General features: G+C 44.2%; 1 protein-coding gene across 3 annotated transcripts in view; it reads left to right on the top strand.

Moving 5' to 3' along the window:
- Nucleotides 1–21,186, top strand: part of Lars2 (leucyl-tRNA synthetase 2, mitochondrial) — a 110,836-nt gene that overhangs the window by 11,468 nt on the left and 78,182 nt on the right. For all 3 annotated transcript variants that reach the window (XM_075964033.1, XM_075964031.1, XM_075964030.1), the window contains exons 3-5: nucleotides 883–1,011; nucleotides 15,692–15,783; nucleotides 17,478–17,538. In XM_075964033.1, the coding sequence (XP_075820148.1) occupies nucleotides 883–1,011; nucleotides 15,692–15,783; nucleotides 17,478–17,538 (282 nt within the window). The remainder of the gene's footprint in view (nucleotides 1–882; nucleotides 1,012–15,691; nucleotides 15,784–17,477; nucleotides 17,539–21,186) is intronic.

Below are 21,186 nucleotides of genomic sequence, written 5' to 3'. Positions count from 1 at the left end.
GTTGAAGGAGAAACTCACAGCGCACAGGAGAGACTTCAGGACCCATCTGATGCCTGGTGGCCTTGTTGTCAACAATGGATCTCAGGTGGATGCTGTCGAGGGGAGCTGAGGAAGAAACTCTGGCTATGGAGATCTCTTTGTACTTCAGCCTCTTCTACTTAAATAATGCGGATCTCTGTGTTAGAGGCTCATTCGGAAAAATATAGCTTTAAAATGTAGCTAGAAACCGCTTTAGGAGAGTTGCTTTTGGAAGAGGGAGAATTGAAGATATCAAGGCTGATTAGTTAGCACTTACACATTTGAATTATTATTTTTTTTAAAGTTTTTATTTATTTATTTGTTTTGTTTACAGTGTTCTGCCTGCATGTATGCCTGCAGGCCAGAAGAGGGCACCAGATCTCATTACAGATGGTTGTGAGCCACCATGTGGTTGCTGGGAATTGAACTCAGGACTTCTGGAAGAACAATCAGTGCTCTTAACCTCTGAGCCATCTCTCCAGCCCACATTTGAATTATTGTGGACGTTCTTTAGCTTAAACCAGGACCTTTGGATTTTGGAGGTTTTAACTTTTTTGTCAATTTACATAATAAGAACTTTTTTTTTCCTTCAGTTTTTTTCTCTGTGTGTAGCCCTGACTGTCCTGGAACTCACTCTGTAGACCAGGCTGGCCTTGAACTCACAGAGATCTTCCTGCCTCTGCTCCCAAGTGCTGAGATTAAAGGTGTGAGCCACCACTGCCTGAGAGGTTTTTTTTTTCTCTAAGGAGATTTTTAAAATGTTAAATTATTACCTTGAGTAAAGTGCCAAAATATTAGTGTATGCAGAGCTCCCAGAAAATATGTAATAAACAGTCTGTGTCATCCTTTGTCGTTCTTTCCTAGAAAGCAAAGCCCAAATTCTACGTGCTCTCCATGTTCCCCTACCCTTCTGGCAAGCTGCACATGGGCCATGTACGAGTCTACACCCTCAGTGACACCATTGCACGGTTCCAGAAAATGAGAGGCATGCAGGTAAGGACAAGTGCCTGCCTGGCTTCAGACAGGAGTGTGGTTAGACGTGTTCAGGATACTGCAGAGAGCCAACTTCATTCTTATCTGATGAAGTGTGAACATGAATGGCTCAGTTTCCTTATGTGCAGAGAAGCCTTGTAATAAAGCATCTGGGTAAACTGGGAGCAGGTGGGCGTTATGCTGGGGTGAACACTGGGTAGGCTTGGGGGAGGCTAGAATAGGTGTGGGTTGCTCCCCTATAAACAGTCACTGTACAGGGCGGTGAAGCCAGCGGTACAGAGATGGTAAGTGCTGCCTTCTGGTCAATTTTGAACTTCTATAGCAAATACCTGAGATGGTTATCAAGAGAAAAAGGAGGCTTGTTATGGCTCCTGGTATTACAGATACAGTGCGTGATTAGAGGGACCAGTGCATTGAGGCTGCTGAGGGTACTGTGTAGCCACGGTGAGGGGCTCATCAGAGCACAGCTGCTAACTGTGGAAGCAGTAGAGAAGGGTTGGGCTCCCAGGATTTTCTTCAAGGGCATAATCCCCAGTGATCCAAAGACCTCGCGTTGGACCCTGCCTCTTTTGGTGACTGCTACAGGGAACAAACCCAGAGTTTCACACACACCAGGCAAATGTCCTACCACTGAGCCATATCCTCAACTCCTTGTCCTAATTTTATTTTTAGATAGAGTTTGACTAAGTTGTTCATCCTGACCTTGAACTTAGGATCCTTCTGCCTCAGCTTCTGAAGTAGCTGGGAGGCTTGTGCCACCAGGTCCAGCTAGTCCCGACCTCTTGAAGATCCCACCATTGTTCAGTAGCACCAGCCTGAGGACAAGGCCTTTAACACATTGGCCTTGGGTATAACTGTGTGGTGATAAACCTTTGTCATCCCTGCACTTTGAAGATTGAGGAGTTCAAGGCCAACCTTGGCTACATTGTGGTTTTGGACATCACAAGAGTTTTTTTGTTTTTTGGTCTGTTAGTTTTTCTTCCCTTGTTATTGGATGTTTTCTATATTCTCTGATGAAAACGTATTTATTTTATAGTGGGAAAAATAAAATTTTATAAGAAAAAAGTACTGGGGGAACAATAACTGTGGGGAATGGTGAAGAGTCCCTAAACATCTTATTTTATTACATTTATGTATGTAATGTAATACATTACATATGTAATGTATGTAGGGGGCACATGCCTGCCCCAGTCCATTTTCTTCCTCTATGTGGGTCCTGGGGATCAAGTTCAGGGTTGGTGGCAAGATTCTTTATTTTGCTGAGCCAAGTCACTGGCCCAAAGAGGAACCACCTGATAATGGTCTTGAAAGACAAATGGAACTTAAAAGAAAAAAGAGGATATGCCTTTTCCTTGGGTGATGTTGAACAGTTCCAGTATAGTTAGCTTTTCTTCTTCTATTTAAAGATGTATTATTTTTTGAAATTATGTGTATGTTGGTGTATGCATGTGTGTTGGCAGAGGTTTCTGTCCCACCCGGTCCTGCAGTCGTTCAGTCCCAAAGAATCACACAGAAGTCTACATTAATTATAAACTGGCTGGCCTATAGCTTAGGCTTCTTATTAACTCTTATAACTTATATTAGCCCATAATTCTTGTCTGTGTTAGCAGTGTGGCTTGGTACCTTTTATCAGCATGGCATTCTCATCTTGCTTCCTCTGCCTGTGGATGAAGCCTGCAAACTCAGCTTTTCCACTTCCCAGAATTCTCTTGTTCTCTTTGCCCACCTCTACTTCCTACACAGAGGCTTACATTAATTATACAGTGGTTGGCCTATTAGCTCAGGCTTCTAATTAACTAATTCTTACATCTTAAATTAGCCCATTATTCTTGTGTGTGTACCTTTTATCAGTGAGGCATTCTCATCTTGCTTCTTCTGCATCTGGGTTACGCCTGCAGACTCAGCCTTTTCTCTTCCCAGAATTCTCCTGTTCTCTTCACCCACCTCTACTTCCTGCCTGGTCACCCTGCCTCTACTTCCTGCATGGCTACTGGCCAATCAGCATTTTTTAAAAAAACAATACAAGACCATTGTCCTGCAGCATATGAGTACAGGTGATTAAAGCAGTCAGAGGCATCAGATCTCCTGGATCTGGAGTTATAGATGTGGATGCTGAGAACTGAACTCAGACCCTCTGCAAGACTAGCAAGTGCTCTCAATTACTAACTGCTGGTGATTAGCTTTAGTTAACTTGACACAACCTAGAATCACTGGGGAGGGAATCTCAACAAGTGAGTGACTAGGTCAGGTGAGCCTGTGGACATGTCTGTGGGGGACTGTCTTAGTTGTATGAATTGAGATGGAGGACCTGCCCACTGCTGTTGGCAGGGGATCCTGGACTGTACAAGAGTAGGAAAAGAGAGATGAGCACAAAATATGTTTTGTTTGCTACAGCTGACTTTGTGCTTGCTAGGTAATCAAGGATGGTCTTGACTTCATGATCTTCTGTCTCTACTTCCTGAGTCCTAGGGTCACAGGGATGTACCACTGCTCCTGGCACCAAACTGGGACTTTTCTGCGTGAGAATCAGTTGTTACATTTATTGGTACACCACTGGCCATTGCTTTTATTAACCTATCCTGCCCTATGCAGGTGGCATCTTGCACTTTCTAGGCCTTGAGGAAGCTTAAGTATATCCCTTGAGACAATTGGTTGGGAATTTTTTGTTGACAGAAGTTCATAAGAATGAGGTCATGTTTTCATGTGTCGTCACTTGAGAATTAATAGGTTTATATTGCTGAACTCGGGTTCCATTGAAATTTAAAGTTACCACAATATTTTTCATCCTGTGTAGAACGAATTCCAATTGGTCTTAATAATAAAAACCCGGATAGCGGAGTAAATGCTGAAAGACTAGAGCAGAGCAGCCAGCCACTAGTTCTTACCTCTACCGAATCCTCAGACTGAAAGGGTGATCCTATCTCCAGGAATCCTCAGATTGAATGCCCCCAGATCCTGTCTCCTCCCGCCTTATATTCCTCTCTCTGTCCAGCCATATCACCCCTGTCTCCACCCCCTTAGTGCTGGAATAAAGGCGTGTTATCAAAGGTGTGAGCTCTGCTTCTCTTTTAGACTGAATCTTGTGAAGCCCAGCGTGGCCTTGAACTGTCAGAGGTCACCTGCCTCTGTCTCTACAGTGCTGGGATTAAAGGTGTATGCCACCACTGTCTAGTCTCAATGACTGACTAGTGTGGCTAGCTCCATAAATAAAACAAGCTTTATTTGATACAGCACAAATAAATATCACCACAGTCCTGGTTTAGGGAAGATATCTTTCTTAGACATTGTTTTACAGTATTTCTTAAAAAGAGGCCAGAGGTTAGAAAGACAGTCAGTACTTCAGAGCACTGACTGTTTTTGCCGAGGATCTGAGTTCAGTTCTCAGAACTCTTGCCACTCACTGTAGCTCCAGTTCTAGGATATCTGATACTTCTGGCCTCCGCTGGTTCCTGCACCAGATGGTATACATATATATTCACACATACATATAAATAAAAATAAAATTTTGAATCTTGAAAAAAAAAGAAAAAAGCCAATAGAATTAATTGGTTCTTTGCCTAAAGTACAGTGTTTTTTTAATCCCCATTTCATCCCTAATGATAGAACCCAGAACCTTGCACATGCTTGGAATGCATGCTATCACTGTGCTATAGCTCTGGACTCCCTTAAAGTGTAATTCCGTAACTAACTTTGACTACGTTTGTCCTTTTAAAAATTAATCCAGTGCATGCAAGCTGCAGGCACGTTCCTAAGCTGGAACATTTAAGCAAAAGCATATTATTGGTGACAGAATGTCGAGAAGCCTGCCAGCAGATGGGTGAGTGAAGGGATAGGTAAGTGAGGGATGTATGAAGCCAGTTGTCTTGGGTAGGATGTGACATTAACAAAGATGCACATGAGGAATGAGGAATCAGGACCCTTTAGGCAGAGAGAGACAGGAAAGGAGGGAGGGAGGGGAGAGAAGAGGAGGGAAGAAAGGGAGACACACTGAGACTGACTGATTTCTTCTCCGGTTTCTATGAGGTCATGTTAGGTGGTGCAGTATGCCATGTGTCTGGTGCACAATACATCCCTTAAGAAATGATAGCTGTAATTATGATTTATACTGATTGATTTGCTCTGAGCTGCTCAGAAAAGTGATTCAGCTCCATTTAATCAAGGAGTCCCTACAGTCTTCTGCCGGGAGCAGGCTGCAGGGGCTGCTCCAGTGAAGCTGCTGTTGCCAGTGATTCCTTCTGTTTGCCCACTGCTGAGTCTGGGCCTTGGGTTTGAAACTGTTACTTGTTATTACAGTAAATGTCAGTGTATTAGTCAGGGTTCTTCAGAGGAACAGCACAGAACTGATTGAATAAATTTATGCGTGTGTATATCTGTACTCATATACACACACACTCATTGCACCGTGAGCTGGTCACCTTCCCCATGCCTGGGTGGAAGGCTGGAAGGCACTGCGATGTGGCTCAGGGTTGTTACAGCCCAGGGTGTGAGGACTCAGGTGCATCGTCCTTAGAAAACTGTGATTCCCTTGATTGGGAAGCTATTACTTAGGCCCAGATTTCAAGTCTTGACATTTTCCTGTACCAGATAGCAGGACAGTCTTCTTGTATCTATGCCAGTGATCAGCTAGCCTGTATGACTCTCTGATTGTAATCCTAATCCAGGACCCTTAAACTGTAACCTGCATACTACCTGTAAATAAGTTTAAGTTGAAAGTTATTCTGCTTTTCAGTTTTCTTTTTATAATAACGTAAACATGTTTTCCTTTATTTTATTTTATACGTATGGGTATTTTGCCTGCATGTATGTCTGTGCACCAAGTGTTTGCCTGGTGCCCAGGGTTGCCAGAAAAGGGTGACAGATCCTCTGGGACTGGATTTATGGATGGTTATTTGCCCGCAAACCTAGGTTCTCTGGAAGAGTGGCTGTGCACTTAACCACTGAGTCATCTCTCCAGCCCCTTTATAATGATATTCTTTTCTGACCTGCCAGCCTAAGCCTCCTGCGTCCACAGTCCTTAATGATGTACATAGTTTTTTTTTTTTATAATGAATATCTTTGTTCTCATCTTTGTGTTTTTCACCCAGGTGTCTCCTTAAAGTACTTCTCATCCTCCCCTGTTCTAAGTCCTTATTATTCTTCAAGGTCCACTTCATTTCCCTTGCACTATAGACTGTCATTCAATTCTGTAGCTCAGGTTTAGCAACACTTAGAGGTAGAACCATAGACCACCCTGACTAAGCTCACAATTTCTTTGTGTTGCTGTCATCTGCCCAATACTATTTTAACTTCTTGGGGACAAAGAAGGACCCCATAACTCCCTTTGTTAGTAGCATTTCAACTGCAGGACGCAGGCATGCGTGCTCTGTAAACTCTTTGTAATGGCAGTCTTCTCTTGAGTTTGCTAGGGGTGGAGGTAGAACTGGGAGTGTCAACATTTCAAGAAAGCAGTCTAGGTATCTGTACCAAGTTTCGCTCATGATGGATGGTGGCATCTCTGCTGAGCCGAACGAATATGGCTGTCTAGGTTTGAGACCGCGTGGCACTGACCTTTGCCACAGACATGTGTAGACTGAATGAGTGCTGTGCCAGCGAGTGAGCACTAGGTGGTGTAGGGGAGGGAAATCAGAGCAGTGATGAGCAAGAAAACCCTTCACACATGTAATGATGAGCAAGAAAACCCTTCACACATGTAATGATGAGCAAGAAAACCCTTCACACATGTAATGATGAGCAAGAAAATCCTTCACACGTGTAATGATGAGCAAGAAAACCCTTCACACGTGTAATGATGAGCAAGAAAACCCTTCACACGTGTAATGATGAGCAAGAAAACCCTTCACACATGTAATGATGAGCAAGAAAACCCTTCACACATGTAATGATGAGCAAGAAAACCCTTCACACATGTAATGATGAGCAAGAAAACCCTTCACACATGTAATGATGAGCAAGAAAACCCTTCACACATGTAATGATGAGCAAGAAAACCCTTCACACATGTAATGATGAGCAAGAAAACCCTTCACACATGTAATGATGGGCAAGAAAACCCTTCACACATGTAATGATGAGCAAGAAAACCCTTCATACATGTAATGATGGGCAAGAAAACCCTTCACACATGTAATGATGAGCAAGAAAACCCTTCACACATGTAATGATGAGCAAGAAAACCCTTCACACATGTAATGATGGGCAAGAAAACCCTTCACACATGTAATGATGGGCAAGAAAACCCTTCACACATGTAATGATGAGCAAGAAAACCCTTCACACATGTAATGATGAGCAAGAAAACCCTTCACACATGTAATGATGAGCAAGAAAACCCTTCATACATGTAATGATGGGCAAGAAAACCCTTCACACATGTAATGATGAGCAAGAAAACCCTTCACACATGTAATGATGAGCAAGAAAACCCTTCATACATGTAGTGCAGCAGTGTGTGCTGCACACTCCAGAAATTCCAGAACTTAGAGGGGGAGGCAGAAGGATCAGGAAAGCAAAGCCAGCTCGGATTGTGTGAGGCTGTCTCAGAAGACCAACAAACAAAAAAGTGTAATACAATTTTGAGTGTAACCCAATTTTAGTGGCCACAATAAAGCATTCCCAAGACTTGCATGTTTACTCAAGGGCCATTTAAAGCCAGAATTAAATTCTTCTTTTTCTGCAGCCAGAAAAGACTGTGCTGCCAGTTGGTTGGTTGCTCCTTAAACTCCAAGGATGCCTGATGACATACTTAAAGTCTAGCTCCATATGGTGCTTTTGTTGTGTTTTCATATACTATATGCACAGATGGTTGGAAAATAAATTTTCTGCCTCCCACCTCAGCTGGTGTCCCCAGCACCTTCTGGTCCAGGAGCAGGGTGATGGAAGCATCAGAGTACTCATTCCCTTTACCGCACTAGGCAGAAAACCCACAGCCTTGTTCCAGTGTAGGAGGAAGGTGGGGCTCAGTGTCTAACAGCTGTGTAATTGCTGTGCACTCACCCACAAAGGCCAGGTGCCAGGGTTGTTATCAGCAAGTGGTTGTGGATATTTCTTCAGTTTTCAGGTAGTTGATGAATGTCTGTGATGTGGCCAGAGTGCATGGTGTGGCGTTTAGTTCCAGACTTTCAAATCTGTGGCATCAGGAGGTAGGCAGTGGATTTCCAGACTTACGCTCTCAGGTGTGGTTTGAAGAAGAGAAGGCATGTGGGCCTAGCACCTTGATTGGAAAGTGCCCGACTTGCCTGCCAGTCAGGTTCTTCTGCGTTCCCACAAGAGGCATCCCCTTTGGGTATAGATGCTACGAGTGTTTTTCTTATTCTGAAGTAGTCACTTGAATTTTAAATCCAATCTGTAATAACGGTTGCTTATTACACTGGCTAAATGAAATTAAACACTGCATTTTTCATTTCTTGGAAATAGACTCCTGACTCCACTCCAAAGAAACCAAGACACTGAAAATAGCATTTCTTTGTGAAGCAGTAACCATGGTGCCTGCATCCAAAGCTGAATTGGTTTCAAATATAAAGCCTTGTTTTATGAGGGAGGGAGAGAAACTGGCCATTGCTACCAACTGGCTGGCCCTGTTCTGGAGGCATGCTCCTGTCTCTGGTAGAAAGGCAGGGGACCAGATGCCTCAGTCTCCTCCTACCTACCTCTAACCTCCTCTTTGCTCAGCTCACTCTTGATTCCTGCGTGAGAAAGACAAATGACCTCTTATTCCCCATCCTCTTAAAACATTTTAAAATTGTACATAAAATTCCACTTTGCCTCTTTTGTAAAATAAATACAACATAGGTAAGGCTGTAGCCTTGACTCCCTCAGCCTCATGTCCCTTGCCTCCAGCGCACCTGCCAACCCTGCAGCATCCAGGTTCTCAGATCTGGAGGACTGTACACGAGATGCCAGCCCAGACCCAGCTCCTAGTCCTCACTCTTTCCAGCTCTGGTCTGACTTGCAGAGCTCTGACATGCATACAACTGTATCCTGGGCTGGCAATTTCTGGTCTGCCATGATGGTAGCCAGCCTGACTCCTTCTCGGGACCTCTCACGGAATTCCGATCCTCCTTTGAGAACTCACGTGGGGGTGGCCCATCTTCCATGGTCGTAGCTAGCTTTGACTCCTCTTTGAGACTTCCAGAGATGTGTTCCTACACAGTTCCATTCCTACTTGATTGTATAAGGATGTGTTTATCAAGCTGTGGGATCAACTACTTGACTGGTCTTTTGTTGTGATTTTTTTAGCTTTGTGATCCAGTGATTTTAATTAGGGTTACTTACCAGTAGCTATTACCACTGAAGAAGACCAGTATCTATCTCTGTCTCTGCCATCTACCTCTAGCAAACACTGACTGCTGTAGGGAGGGAGGGGGCATTATGAGTCTTCCCTCTTACTGTGGCTGTATTTGAGGCATAGGACTTCGAGGTGGAGAAAGCAGGGAATCTCCTCCCTGGCTCTTGCCTCCGTCACTGCCCATCTACTCTCACATCAGCCTTAGGCCCTCCCACTGCTACCTTTGTCTCAGGGTTTAGGTGGCCATGGTGTTTCTGTCAGGTCTGAGCTAGTGATGCTGTCCTGCCTTTTTGAATTTTGGGGTGGCCACACTGTCTTTGTGGCTTCTTGTCCAACTTACATACTGAGAGTATTTGTTTTAAGAACTAGATAATGGGGCTGGAGAGATGGCTCAGAGGTTAAGAGCTATTGCCTGCTCTTCCAAAGGTCCTCAGTTTAATTCCCAGCAACCACGTGGTGGCTCACAACCATCTGTAATGAGGTCTGGTGCCCTCTTCTGGCCTGCAGGCATACACACAGACAGAGTATTGTATACATAAATAAATATAAAAAATTGTATATAAAAAAGGAACTAGATAATGTAGTTTTTCAAATTTTAAAATGTACTGAATTCTTCTTCTCCTCCTCTTCCTCCCAACTCCTTTCTTCTTTCTTCTTCTTTTTTTCCTTCCAAGACAGGGTTTCTCTGTATAGCCCTTGCTGTCCTGGAACTCACTCTGTTGACTATTGGGTGGCCTCAAACTCAGAGATCCGCCTGCCCCTGCCTCCTGAGTGCTGGGATTAAAGGTGTGCGCCACCACCGCCTGGCTAAAGTGTACTGATTTCTAATTTAAGTAACTGGGACTTCTTGATTCAGCCTCCGAATATTTTTACATTCATTATCTTAAAATTACCACTTTTATCTTCTGCCACCTTCCTTGATGTCACATTCCCACTGTCTTGAAATTGACATGATGGATATTTAAAAGAATATCTTAAGTAGGTTTAATAAAAATAGATAAAATATCTGGAAAAATGAATCTATAGGAAGCATTCACACCTAAGAAGAGGTTACTTAGGAAATCAAGAATGTTCACGGTCTGCCAGAGATTGCTTTATTTCAAGAAGAGGCCTTGTTATGTTGCCCAAGTTGTCCTCGAGCTCTCAGTACTTCTTTAGCTTTCCGAGTAGCTGGGGTTATAGCTGTGAACCACCATGCCTAGCTAGCCTTGCACTCATGATCCTCCTGCCTGAGCTTCCTGAATGCTGGAATACAAGTGCATGCCATCTACTAGGACACAGGCCGCTGCCAGAGGGACAGACACTCGGGTGTATTGTAATGAGTGAGACATCCTACAGCAAGGGTGTGGGCTTTGCGTGTGACCCCCAGACCTTATGAACAGGGAACCTTCCTGCTTTAAAGAATTCAGCTTGCAGGGACCTTTCGTCCCGTGATCTGGTGGATGGTAGGAGAAGTGCTCCTAACCCTGAGTTATGGGGAAGACTTCCCAGAGTGAGTTAGACATTTGAGTTTGTTAATTTTTGTGAAGAATTTGAAATATTAAGGAAGTTTAAGATTTTCTAACTTTATATTCATAGACAGCTTGGATAACATGTGATCTAAGAATATCTTCTCATGTTAATTCTATCTGAAAATGAAAATAGAAAGAGATAAGTTTGTTATATAAAGTAGGGTCTATATGTGTCATGTGTGTGAGAGAGATGTGTCTCTTTCTGTATTGACTTTATCTAAAAATCCAGATAGCACCTAACAGAAGGTTAATGGGCAGAAACATTGGACCAGGGCCACTGGTGGTTCTGACAAAGACTCCAAGTGATGATTAAGTTCCCTTTTCTGCAGAACAGTTACACAACAGCTACCCTGTTCTCCCCAGGAAGCAACCTAGGAGAATTCAGCGCAGCACAAACAGAACTCAAGTGCAGGCCTGGAAGTATGGAAGAACTCCTGAATAACCCAGAACCAGGTTTTTAGTTCCTGAAAAAGAAAAGAAAAGGGGGAAAAAAGCAAACACAGGAAGACCGTCTTCTGTGGATAAAGCAGTATTCCTGAGCAGCCTGTGTGCCAAGGATGCTTGTTTAATGGGGTTTCCTGGCTCCTGGTGACTGAAACCTGACTTAGATCAACTGCAGCAAAAAGGGAGGCTTTGTTTTAACATTTCCTGGAAATCTTTCAGGAGCCTAGGCACTCTGGGTCCTGGACCTGCTTCAGCTCTCATTCTGCTTTCTCAGATGTCACCCTGAGGTTGTTCCACCACTGGGACTCCTTGTGAGAAGAATCCCTACCTCTGCAGTAGCCAGTCTAGTTTCAGAAAAACCCAGGGAAGGGTTTTCCAAATCCATGTGATATCCAAGTGGACCGTAGAAGTAACAAATAGGCTCTGAGAAACAAGGCCAGTGATAACAGGTTAACTGGGTAGCTTCCAAAAGACCCTTCACCTCTGGGAGATACATGCTAGGTACAGTTGCTTATTACATGTTCTTGCTTTTAATGCAGCTAATTACAGCAGTCTGAGATGTAGTAAGTACGGCTTAGGAAGGAGATCCCAGACTGTAGTGTAGACAAGGCAGTAACTAAGAACACGGCAGCTGCTTCTTGGTGGCTGTCAGAGTGAAGAGTGCTCATGTGATCAACAGCACTGGGACACCCTAAAGGCCAGAGATAGCAACCACAGCAGTGACTAACCAATGGCCAGTAGATAATCAAGATGAAAACCAACAAAGCCATGGCACCTGCAAATGGGAAGGAAGTGGCCCTAGCCAAATAACGGACAGCTTGCATATCGTCATGACTGTGGTGGTATATTATTTATGTTTTAATAACTAAAACTTGCCTGGAGGTTAGTGCAAAGCAGCCACACTAGTTAGCCATAGAGGCTGGGCAGTGGTGGTGCATGCCTTTAACCCCAAGCAGATCTCTGTGAGTTCGAGGCCAGCCTGGTCTACAAGAGCTAGTTCCAGGACTGGCTCCAAAGCTATAGAGAAACCCTGTCTTGAAAAACAAAAAACCAAAACAAACAAAACCCAAAACTTGGACAAAGGAATTGGTTCTCCTGTCTTGGAAACTCCATCCTTTCTTAAGAGTTTCTTCTCACTTTTTTCTTAAGTTCTTCACTTTCTATGATAATTCTTAATAAAGCCTGCTTCCATCTTGTACACTCCCATGAGAATCTGTGTCATTGATCTTCACTGGTGTGAGACAACAAACTCTGTGCCACCGTCCTAGGTTGATTTTCTTTTAAACTTGAATCATCCAGCATCTAAAAACAGGTTACACTTTAATGATTGATTGCCTTGAGTCTCGGAGGAGACTTTGAACTTTTTTCTGGTTTTTTTTAGTGTTTTTTTTTTGAGCCATACATTTTCCCCACTCCCCTTCCTTCCTCCCCTCTCCCCTTCTACCCTCTCCCTGCCCTCCCCCCCATTCACAATTTACTCGGGAGATCTTGGTCCTTTTCTTCTTCCTAAGTGGATCCATGTGTGTCTCTCTTAGGGTTCTCTTTGCTGTCTAAGTTCTCTGGGGTTGTGAACTGTAGGCTTGTTATCCTTTGTCTTATGTCTAATATCCATTTATTAGTGAGTAATTCTATATTTGTCTTTCTGTGACTGGGTTACCTCACTCAGTTTGTTTTTTTCTAGTTCCATCCATTTGCCTGCAAATATCAAGATGTCATTTTTTAATCACTGAGTAGTATTCTATTGTGTTAATGTACCACATTTTCCTTATCTATTCTTCAGTTGAGGGGCATCTAGGTTGTTTCCAGGTTCTGGCTATTAAGGATAATGCTGCTTGAACATAGTTGAGCACATGTCCTTGTGATATGATTGAGCATCCTTTGGGTATATGCCCAAAAGTGGTATTGCTGGGTCTTAAGGGAGATTGATTCCTAATTTTCTGAGAAACTGCCATACTAATTTCCAAAGGGGCTGTACAAGTTTGCACTTTCACTAGCAGTGGAGAAGTGTTCCCCTTACTCCATAGCCTCGTCTGCTGTCATCAGTGTTTTTGATCGTGGCCGTTTTAACATGTGGGATGGTATCTCTAGCATCTTAAGTTCTAGGCTGTGAGTTTCCCATCTCACTCAGAAACGCTGCATCAGCACTTTTGGATTTTGTACAGCTGCCTATGATATACTGTTAAATGAAAAGGTCAAGTCATGAAATATTATCTATAACAGGTTCTCTTCCCATAGAAACTACATGTTCCTGTATGTGTTTGGATGAGTATTTTGCCTGTACCGTGTGCATGCAGTACCCACAGAGGCCAGAAGAGGGCATCGGATGCCCTGGTGTTGTAGCTGTTGTGAACTGCTTTCTTTGTAGATGTTGGGAATCAAATCTGGGTCCTTTGGAAGAGCAGTGCTCTTAACCACTGAACCATCTTTCCAGTTCCAACTGTATTATGTTTTTAATTTGAAAAACATCAGTGAAGAAACAAAGAAAAAGAATCTGTTTCCGGTTGACTCCAGAAGAGCTATGGATATGGAACTGTGCACAAGGGTAGACAAATAGGCACTGGAGAAGCCAGGAAAGTTAGACTCACAGGCATCCTTCCAAGGAAGGAGATCCTTTGCCAGCCTCTGCCCAGAGTTTATGCTCTACTCATCCCAGACCCTTTACCTAAGTCTTGCTTCTAGGCCATGAAACCCATCCTCATGAGAGATGTCGCTTCTGCTTTACAAGAGCCTGAGTGACTTCTATGTTATCCTAGAGTTGGGCTGATCCTGACCCCCACAGGCATTATATTTACCTCCGTCATTCTCCTTAGATCCTAAATCTTGGATTCTGTGTCTGAGTCAACAGTACCTATCTCCTTTGTGAAAGAAGCTTAAACATGTTCTAATCTCTGTTATATTCAGGGGACTGAGTTAATTGTTATCAAAAAACATTTTTTTTTCTTCTTCAACATTGAGCTGTGCTTAAATATGGCTAAATAAACAACTGACGTCATACTCTCAAGGTTTAGTCGAGCACCATTACCTGGATTATTTCTCTGCTGGCTGCAAAGCCTGCAGGGATCCTATTGTGGAATATTTGTTTAACCAGGCAAAGATGTGTTGTGTGTTACATTTGTTCATTACATTTTTTAACTATGTAAAGACGTGTTGCATTTGAGTTAATTAAATAAAATTAACGTGGGTTCAGAGAGGTGGGGTCAGCAACTGGTTGACAGGAAGTAACAGGGAGGAGCTTAGCGTGGGTTTTTTAGTTGGGGCAGCAGGGAAGGGATTGCCTTCTGGGACACCAGTAAAGAAAGTTAGCCAGTTGCTACTATAACTCTCTTAAGCCCCCAGGTTGTCACCCTAGCCTTTGAATCTCGAGTTTTATTAAAACTATGGCGATTTAGTTAGAACTACTTTTAGCGGCAGCAACAAAGCCATTGTCTAGGGGAACAGAATTCTCCAAGGCTAAAGCACAGCCACTGTAAAGAAGGTAAAACAACAGGATCCTCCCTCCAAGGAAATGGCCTAATACTCAGTTCCTTCTTAGTCTTAATTAAACTTAAATGTGACCGATGGCTGCCACATTGGAGATCACGGTTCCATAACTGGAAATTATGGCGTGAGATGGACACTTTGAAAGCCTACACATTTTATTTTTCCAAATCGAGGTCTCTCTGGATTTTGGTGGTATTGTTAGATGTGGTCTCACCATGTAGACCAGGCTGGTCTGTAACTAATGGAGATGTTCTTGCCTCTGCTTCCAAAGTGCTGGGGTTAAAGGTGTGTGAGCAACAAGGCAGGACCTAGGTTTCTAGCCAGCTTGTTCCTAGGGCTGCCTGTCTCCACCTTCAGAAGCTGCAGTTAGAGGTGGGCCGCTGTGTCCTCTGGTTCCCTTGCTTCTGTGGCAAGCACTGTAATCACTGTGCCATCTCATCCTCCAGCCCTGCTGTGGTTTGTAATGAGCCGTCATTCACTCTGGAGTACCTCTTCCTGAGCCAGTGTAGGCAGTGTTCTAGCTTCCTCTAGGCCAAGTTTTCTTCATATGGGAATTGTGTAAGGCTTTCTATGAAGCTTTCTGAATATCACTCCCACCTCACTGTCCAGCTATGAAGATGGTCTCGGGTATTATGGGATGATTGATAGAGGTTCTACACCTGTACTTGGAACATATTCTTTATTCTTCAATAGACATGTTCTTTGAAGAGACTAGCTTTATCATTTCTGAAAGTTTCTGAATCCCTGTTAACAGGGCTCTGTTAAAAATGAAAAACAGTGGTAGGCGAAGGAAGGCGGTATCATGACAAATGTCCCTCCTGAAACTCAGATACCATGTGAAGTCATCGGACAAGAGGAAGGTGGCAGAGGAGAAGCTGTTCCTCCCTGGTGAGGCATGACTCCTTTTTATAAACCTGATTTCATGTTTTCTCGTCATTTTCTCTTTGTTCTGCTACACCAGGTTATCAACCCCATAGGGTGGGATGCATTTGGATTGCCTGCTGAAAATGCTGCCATCGAGAGGAATTTGCACCCAGAAAGCTGGACTCAGAGGTAAAGGTTTAAGGCATGCTCAAACACTTGTATATAGAAACCTTTTAAAACATTATTTTAAGCCTATGCCTAAAAGAGACCAGAAGAACAAACACAAAAGCCACCACAACATTGGCAAATCGCCAAGAGATAAGTAAACAGGATGGTGCGCACTGGTGTTTGTCTAGTTAGTTAGTTAGTTAGCTGGTTAGTTAGTTGTTAGTTATGGGGAGGTGCATGTATCACAGCACACATATGGAGGTCATGGGACAACCCTTGGAAGTAAGTTCTCTTTTGTTGCCTGCGTGTGGAGCCATTGTGCAGCTCCTGATATTTGCCTTTTAATACTCTGCATTCCTAAGAAATACCAAAGCAGGTTGGTGTTTGTTTATTCAGAGGTTGTTTGGATGTTTGTTATTTACAAAACTAGTCTTTCTTGGAGCTTTTACCTTTATAAAGAAACCGAAGTGGAGAGAATTGCATTTGTTCACTTTCAACAGGTTTCCTGTCTTCCAGACCCGAGTTTGAACTATATCCAAACACTACTTTCCGATTTTCTCTGAAAATTTAGTTTTTGTTTTCATAATTTATGAGCCAGGAACAACTTAGTGTAACTACCCGAGGCTGGGTGTGACTTTCTCTTCTGCCCCATGGCTTAGGCTTTCCAGCCTCTCCCTGCTGGTGAAGTCCTGAACACCTTACAGCAGAATCTCCCCCTTCACATGTAGAGGGGCAGGTCCAGGGCCTGTCTTTGGAACCTCTGCTGCCTCTTCTCCTTTCTCCTCCCCTCCCCTCCCCTCCCCACCCCCACTCCCCTCTTTGTGTTAGGTGAATGTCCGGAATCCAGAGCAGGACTGTCAAGTGTCTTCCTGCATCACTTACTGTCCTGAAACAGCGTCTCTCAGTGAGCAGGAAGCTTATTGTTTTGCCTAGTCTGGCTTGTCAGTAAGCTCTAAAATTTGCTTGGCTGTATCTGCCCCAGTGCAAGGGTTTCAGCATGCAAGCCATACTTGGCTTTTTACATGGATTGTGAGGATTTGAATTCAAGTCCTTGTGCTTATGAATCCAGCACTTTTACCACCCCTCAACAACTCCGTCCCTCCAACACACACACACACACACACATACACACACACACACACATACACACACAATCCCTGCCCCCACCACACACACGTGCACACACACACGTGTACATACACGTGCACACACACTATCCCTGCCCCAACACACACACGTGCACACACATGTGCACACACACGCACACACACGCGCGCACACCCACACCCACGCACGCCCCTTCATTGTGCTCTCTGTTCATCATACAGTTAATTCTAAGGAGTGGAAGTGATAACAAAGGGGGAAATGACAGCTCTAATAAAGCAGATAAAACGCGGCATAAGTTAATTCCCAGCAACAAGAACTAAATTGATTAGTGCACTTTTCTGCTACCCAATTTTGGGGCAGTTTTAGGTTCTGATTGACAGAAGACTGTGTCTTTTCTTTTGAATTTTCCCAATTTGTCTGTTAAGAAGTGTGTGTGTGTGTGTGTGTGTGTGTGTGTGTGTGTGTGTGTGTGTCTGCCAGGGCAAAGCAACAGTTGAGGCTTCCTTGACTGAGCTAGACTTTTTAAATTTTCCAGAACACCCTTGAAATGTAATCCGTCTGTGTCCCTGACCACTCTCAGAGTAAACCTGCTTCCCTTTGTTCCACAGCAATATTAAATACATGAAGAAACAGCTTGACCGTCTTGGCCTGTGCTTCAGCTGGGACAGGGTGAGTCTGTGTGTTTCTTTCTGGGGGCTCTGCCCAGGGGAAGACCTGCTTGCATGGGACTCCACCTCCTGTTTGTGCTGGGAGGAGGGGAGCCGACAGGTCACAGGAGAGACGGCTTAGCACTCCACAAATGCAGCAGAACCCTAGTGGGTGTTTTGTCTGTGAAAAAGTAATTTTCTGTGGGATTAAGCTAAGAGAGTTAACTTATTTGATTTCATAATGGGCTGTGCTGCCTGTGTGTGGCAAAGGCTTTGCACAAGGATTTCTGGCTCCTAGAAACAGTTTGAAAGGATTATTGAATCCACATTAAAGTGATTAAATATTAACCTGCAGGTCCTTTGGGTGATTAACTGACCATTTATTTATATTTCGTTCTGTATTTAGAATCGGTTCACACACAGCCCACAGTGATTCTGCCACATACAGTCTCTGGTCTGTATCCCTGTCAAACAGTTACACACGAAAGCCAGGGGGAAATCCCAGAGTCGTCCTCAGTTCACAGAGGACTACCTGGGGTCACCTTTAGAGGCCCAGGCACTGGAGGGTAAGCTGCTGGGTAAAGCTGCTGTTTGTCCTTCAGTGAAAGGCCCCATCCACGCCATGATCCCTCTTAGCACCTCACCCCTCTACAGACTGAGTGGGGTTTACTGAAGCCTCGGGGATAAATGCAAATTCAAGTCCTTCCCTCCCTAGCCACCTCTTGAGTGACTGAGATGAAATGAGTACAGCAGGGGAAGACAGAGGCCTCTGCTTGTTTTGGTTTGGGTTTTCCTTTCCTGCTCCTGATGATGTTGCCTTGAGCACCAAGTAGGGATTTGTTGTTAGAAAGTGAAATGTTGGCCATCACAGAGAGCCTCTCAGGGGTGACATTTGGTGTATCACTGAAGGCAAAGATGGGCTGTTGGCCTTTGTCATAGTAATAACACCCATCACAAATGGCTAGAAGGTTGTAGGGTTGCTGGGTATGATGACAAACTTGTAGTCCCAGAGAAGCGAAAGGTTGTTAGTATTGATTTTCATAACTTTCTCTCTCACTCTCATTAACTCCATCTCCCCCTCCTCCTCCCTCTTGGCGTGCGTGCGTGCGTGTGTGTGTGTGTGTGTGTGTGTGTGTGTGTGGTGTGTGTGTGTGTGTATGTATGTGTGTGTGTATGTGTGTGTATGTGTATATGTGTGTGTATGTGTATATGTGTGTGTGCGTGTGTGTGGGTATGTGTGTGAGTATGTGTGTATGTGTGTGTATGTGTATATGTGTGTGTGTATGTGTGTGTATGTGTATATGTGTGTGTGCGTGTGTGTGGGTATGTGTGTGAGTATGTGTGTATGTGTGTGTATGTGTATATGTGTGTGTGTATGTGTGTGTGTGTAACCCAGGACTTTGTAATGCTAGGCAAGCATACCACCACTGAGCTGAACTGCTCACACTTATTTTCTAATTAGAATTAAAGAAGAATGAGCATGGGTGTCTAGCTTGTATATACATCTGTGCACTTGCCTGCTGACTGTGGGGGCCGAAAGAGCGTGTCAGGTCCCATGAAACGGGAGTTACAAATGGTTGTGAGCTGCTGTGTGGCTGCAGGAAATCAAACACAGGTCTTCTGGAATAGCAGAAAACACTCTTGACTGCTAATCACACTTTTTTCATTCCATTCAAAGTTCTCCTACCCATCCCTCCTCCTGCTCTCCCCCGCCCCATCTTCCCCTCGACTCTCTCCTTCTCCACTCCTTCCAACTGGTAAGGGCTCCCTTGAGAAGTCATCAAAGTCTGGCACATTAAGTTGGGGCAGGACCAAGCCCCTCCCTACCTGCATTAAGGCTGAGCATGGCATCCCCACCACAGGGAATGGGCTCCAATAATCCAGCTCATGCACCAGGGGTAGATCCTGGTCCCACTCCCAGGGGCCTCACAGATAGATCAAGCTTCACCACTGTCTCCCACATATGGAGGCTCCACAGCTGTCGGTCTAGAGTTCCTGGGTTTCCACACGTTTGGTTCAGCTGTCTCTGTAGATTTCTCCATCATGATCTTGACCTCTCTTGCTCATATATTCCCCTTCCCTCTTTTTGATTGGATTCCCAGAGCTCAGCCTGGTGCTTGGCTGTGGATCTCTGCATCTCTTCCATCAGTTACTGGATGAAGGCTCTATGATGACAGCTAGGGTATTTAGTAATCTGAATACAGGAGAAGGCCAGGTCAGGCTCCCTCCCGATTGTCGCTAGGAGTCTTAGCTGGGGTCATCCTTGTGGATTCCTGGGAGTTTCCCTAGCACCAGGTTTCTCTCTCAAGATCTCTCTTTTATTGCTCTCCCACTCTGTCCCTCTTCCCCCATGTTCTCCTCTCCTATCCCCTTCCCTTTACTGCCTCCCCTTCCCCCCAGTTTACCCAGGAGATCTCATCTATTTATCCTTCCCTGGGCAATCCTCTTGGGGTCTTCCTTGTTTCCTAGCTTCTCTGGAGCTGTGGATTGCAGTCTGGTTATCCTTTGCTTTACATCTAATATCCATATATGAGTGAGTGCATGCCTTGGTTGTCTTTCTGAGTCTGGGTTACCTCACTCAGAATGGTTTTTTTTTCTAGTTCCATGCATTTGTCTGCAAATTTCATGATGTCATTGTTTTTAACATTCTGATTAATGGTACATTTACACAAATTCAACTTTTTAAAACAGCTGTGGGAGGCTATTACAAAGGATCAGGGTGTGGTTCCAAGCATCCACATGGCCCCTCACAACCAGGGGATCTGATCCTCTCTGAGGGCCTTCCACTTCTGTGGTGTGCTTACATACATGCATAATATAAGGTCACAGGCAGGAAGCTGACGCCGATGTGACGCTGTTAGCTGGAGCTTGGCTCTTGCTCAGATCCCCTTCCACACCTGCAGTGTTGTGCGGATTTGTGTAACCTCCAGCTGCTCCATCGTGTTTGATGGGAGAGTCCATGGCCAACCAGACCATCTCTGCATCTCCACACAGGTGCCCTTTAGATGCACATTAGGGGTGGCGGTGGTGAGGTATTGTGGCTCTGTTTCAGAAGTTTCAGTTTGGTAGGAGGTAGAACCTCATGCTCAAGCAGAGATGTTCCCTCGTGGTCTCTTTCTCTGCCCTGGCGACTAAACGCTATCATCAGCATCCACTCTAGTGTAGATCCTTTGATTTTAGTTTTGCCTGCTGTTTAGAGTGTGAGTGCTCTTGCTCTGCGGGGCTTTCCCTGTGGCCCTTGCCCAGGGTCTTCAAAAGCACTGGCTTTCTATAAGCTCAGTGCCCATCCATTCCTGACCCGCCTTGGTCACTGTTCTTCCAATCTTGTTTTCCTCTACTTTCTGGAAAAACTTGCCATCTTTATGCAGAATTAATGTTGTTTTTAGTATTAGTACTAGTTTTGTTTTTGTATTTTTAGATTTATTATTTTTTCTTACCTCGTCCAGCCCCATCTTTATTCTCAAGAACAGAAAAGCCTTTTAGCTAGGTGCCTTTTCTTTTCATTATTTTGCTGTTAAGTTCATCATAGACCCATGTATGTTCAGAAGGTTTTTTGGAATGCAAACAGATATTGAATGAAGATTTATTTTTGCTTCCTACAATGTCTTTCACAGTTTAGAATGTTGCATTCTCCTTGTTTGTTTCAGAGCCTTTCCTGGACTGAGTTTTC

This window comes from Microtus pennsylvanicus, chromosome 3 (genome assembly GCF_037038515.1).
Source record: "Microtus pennsylvanicus isolate mMicPen1 chromosome 3, mMicPen1.hap1, whole genome shotgun sequence".
NCBI classification, from domain to species: Eukaryota; Metazoa; Chordata; class Mammalia; order Rodentia; family Cricetidae; genus Microtus; species Microtus pennsylvanicus.
This window is presented reverse-complemented; position numbering and strand designations above follow the sequence as displayed.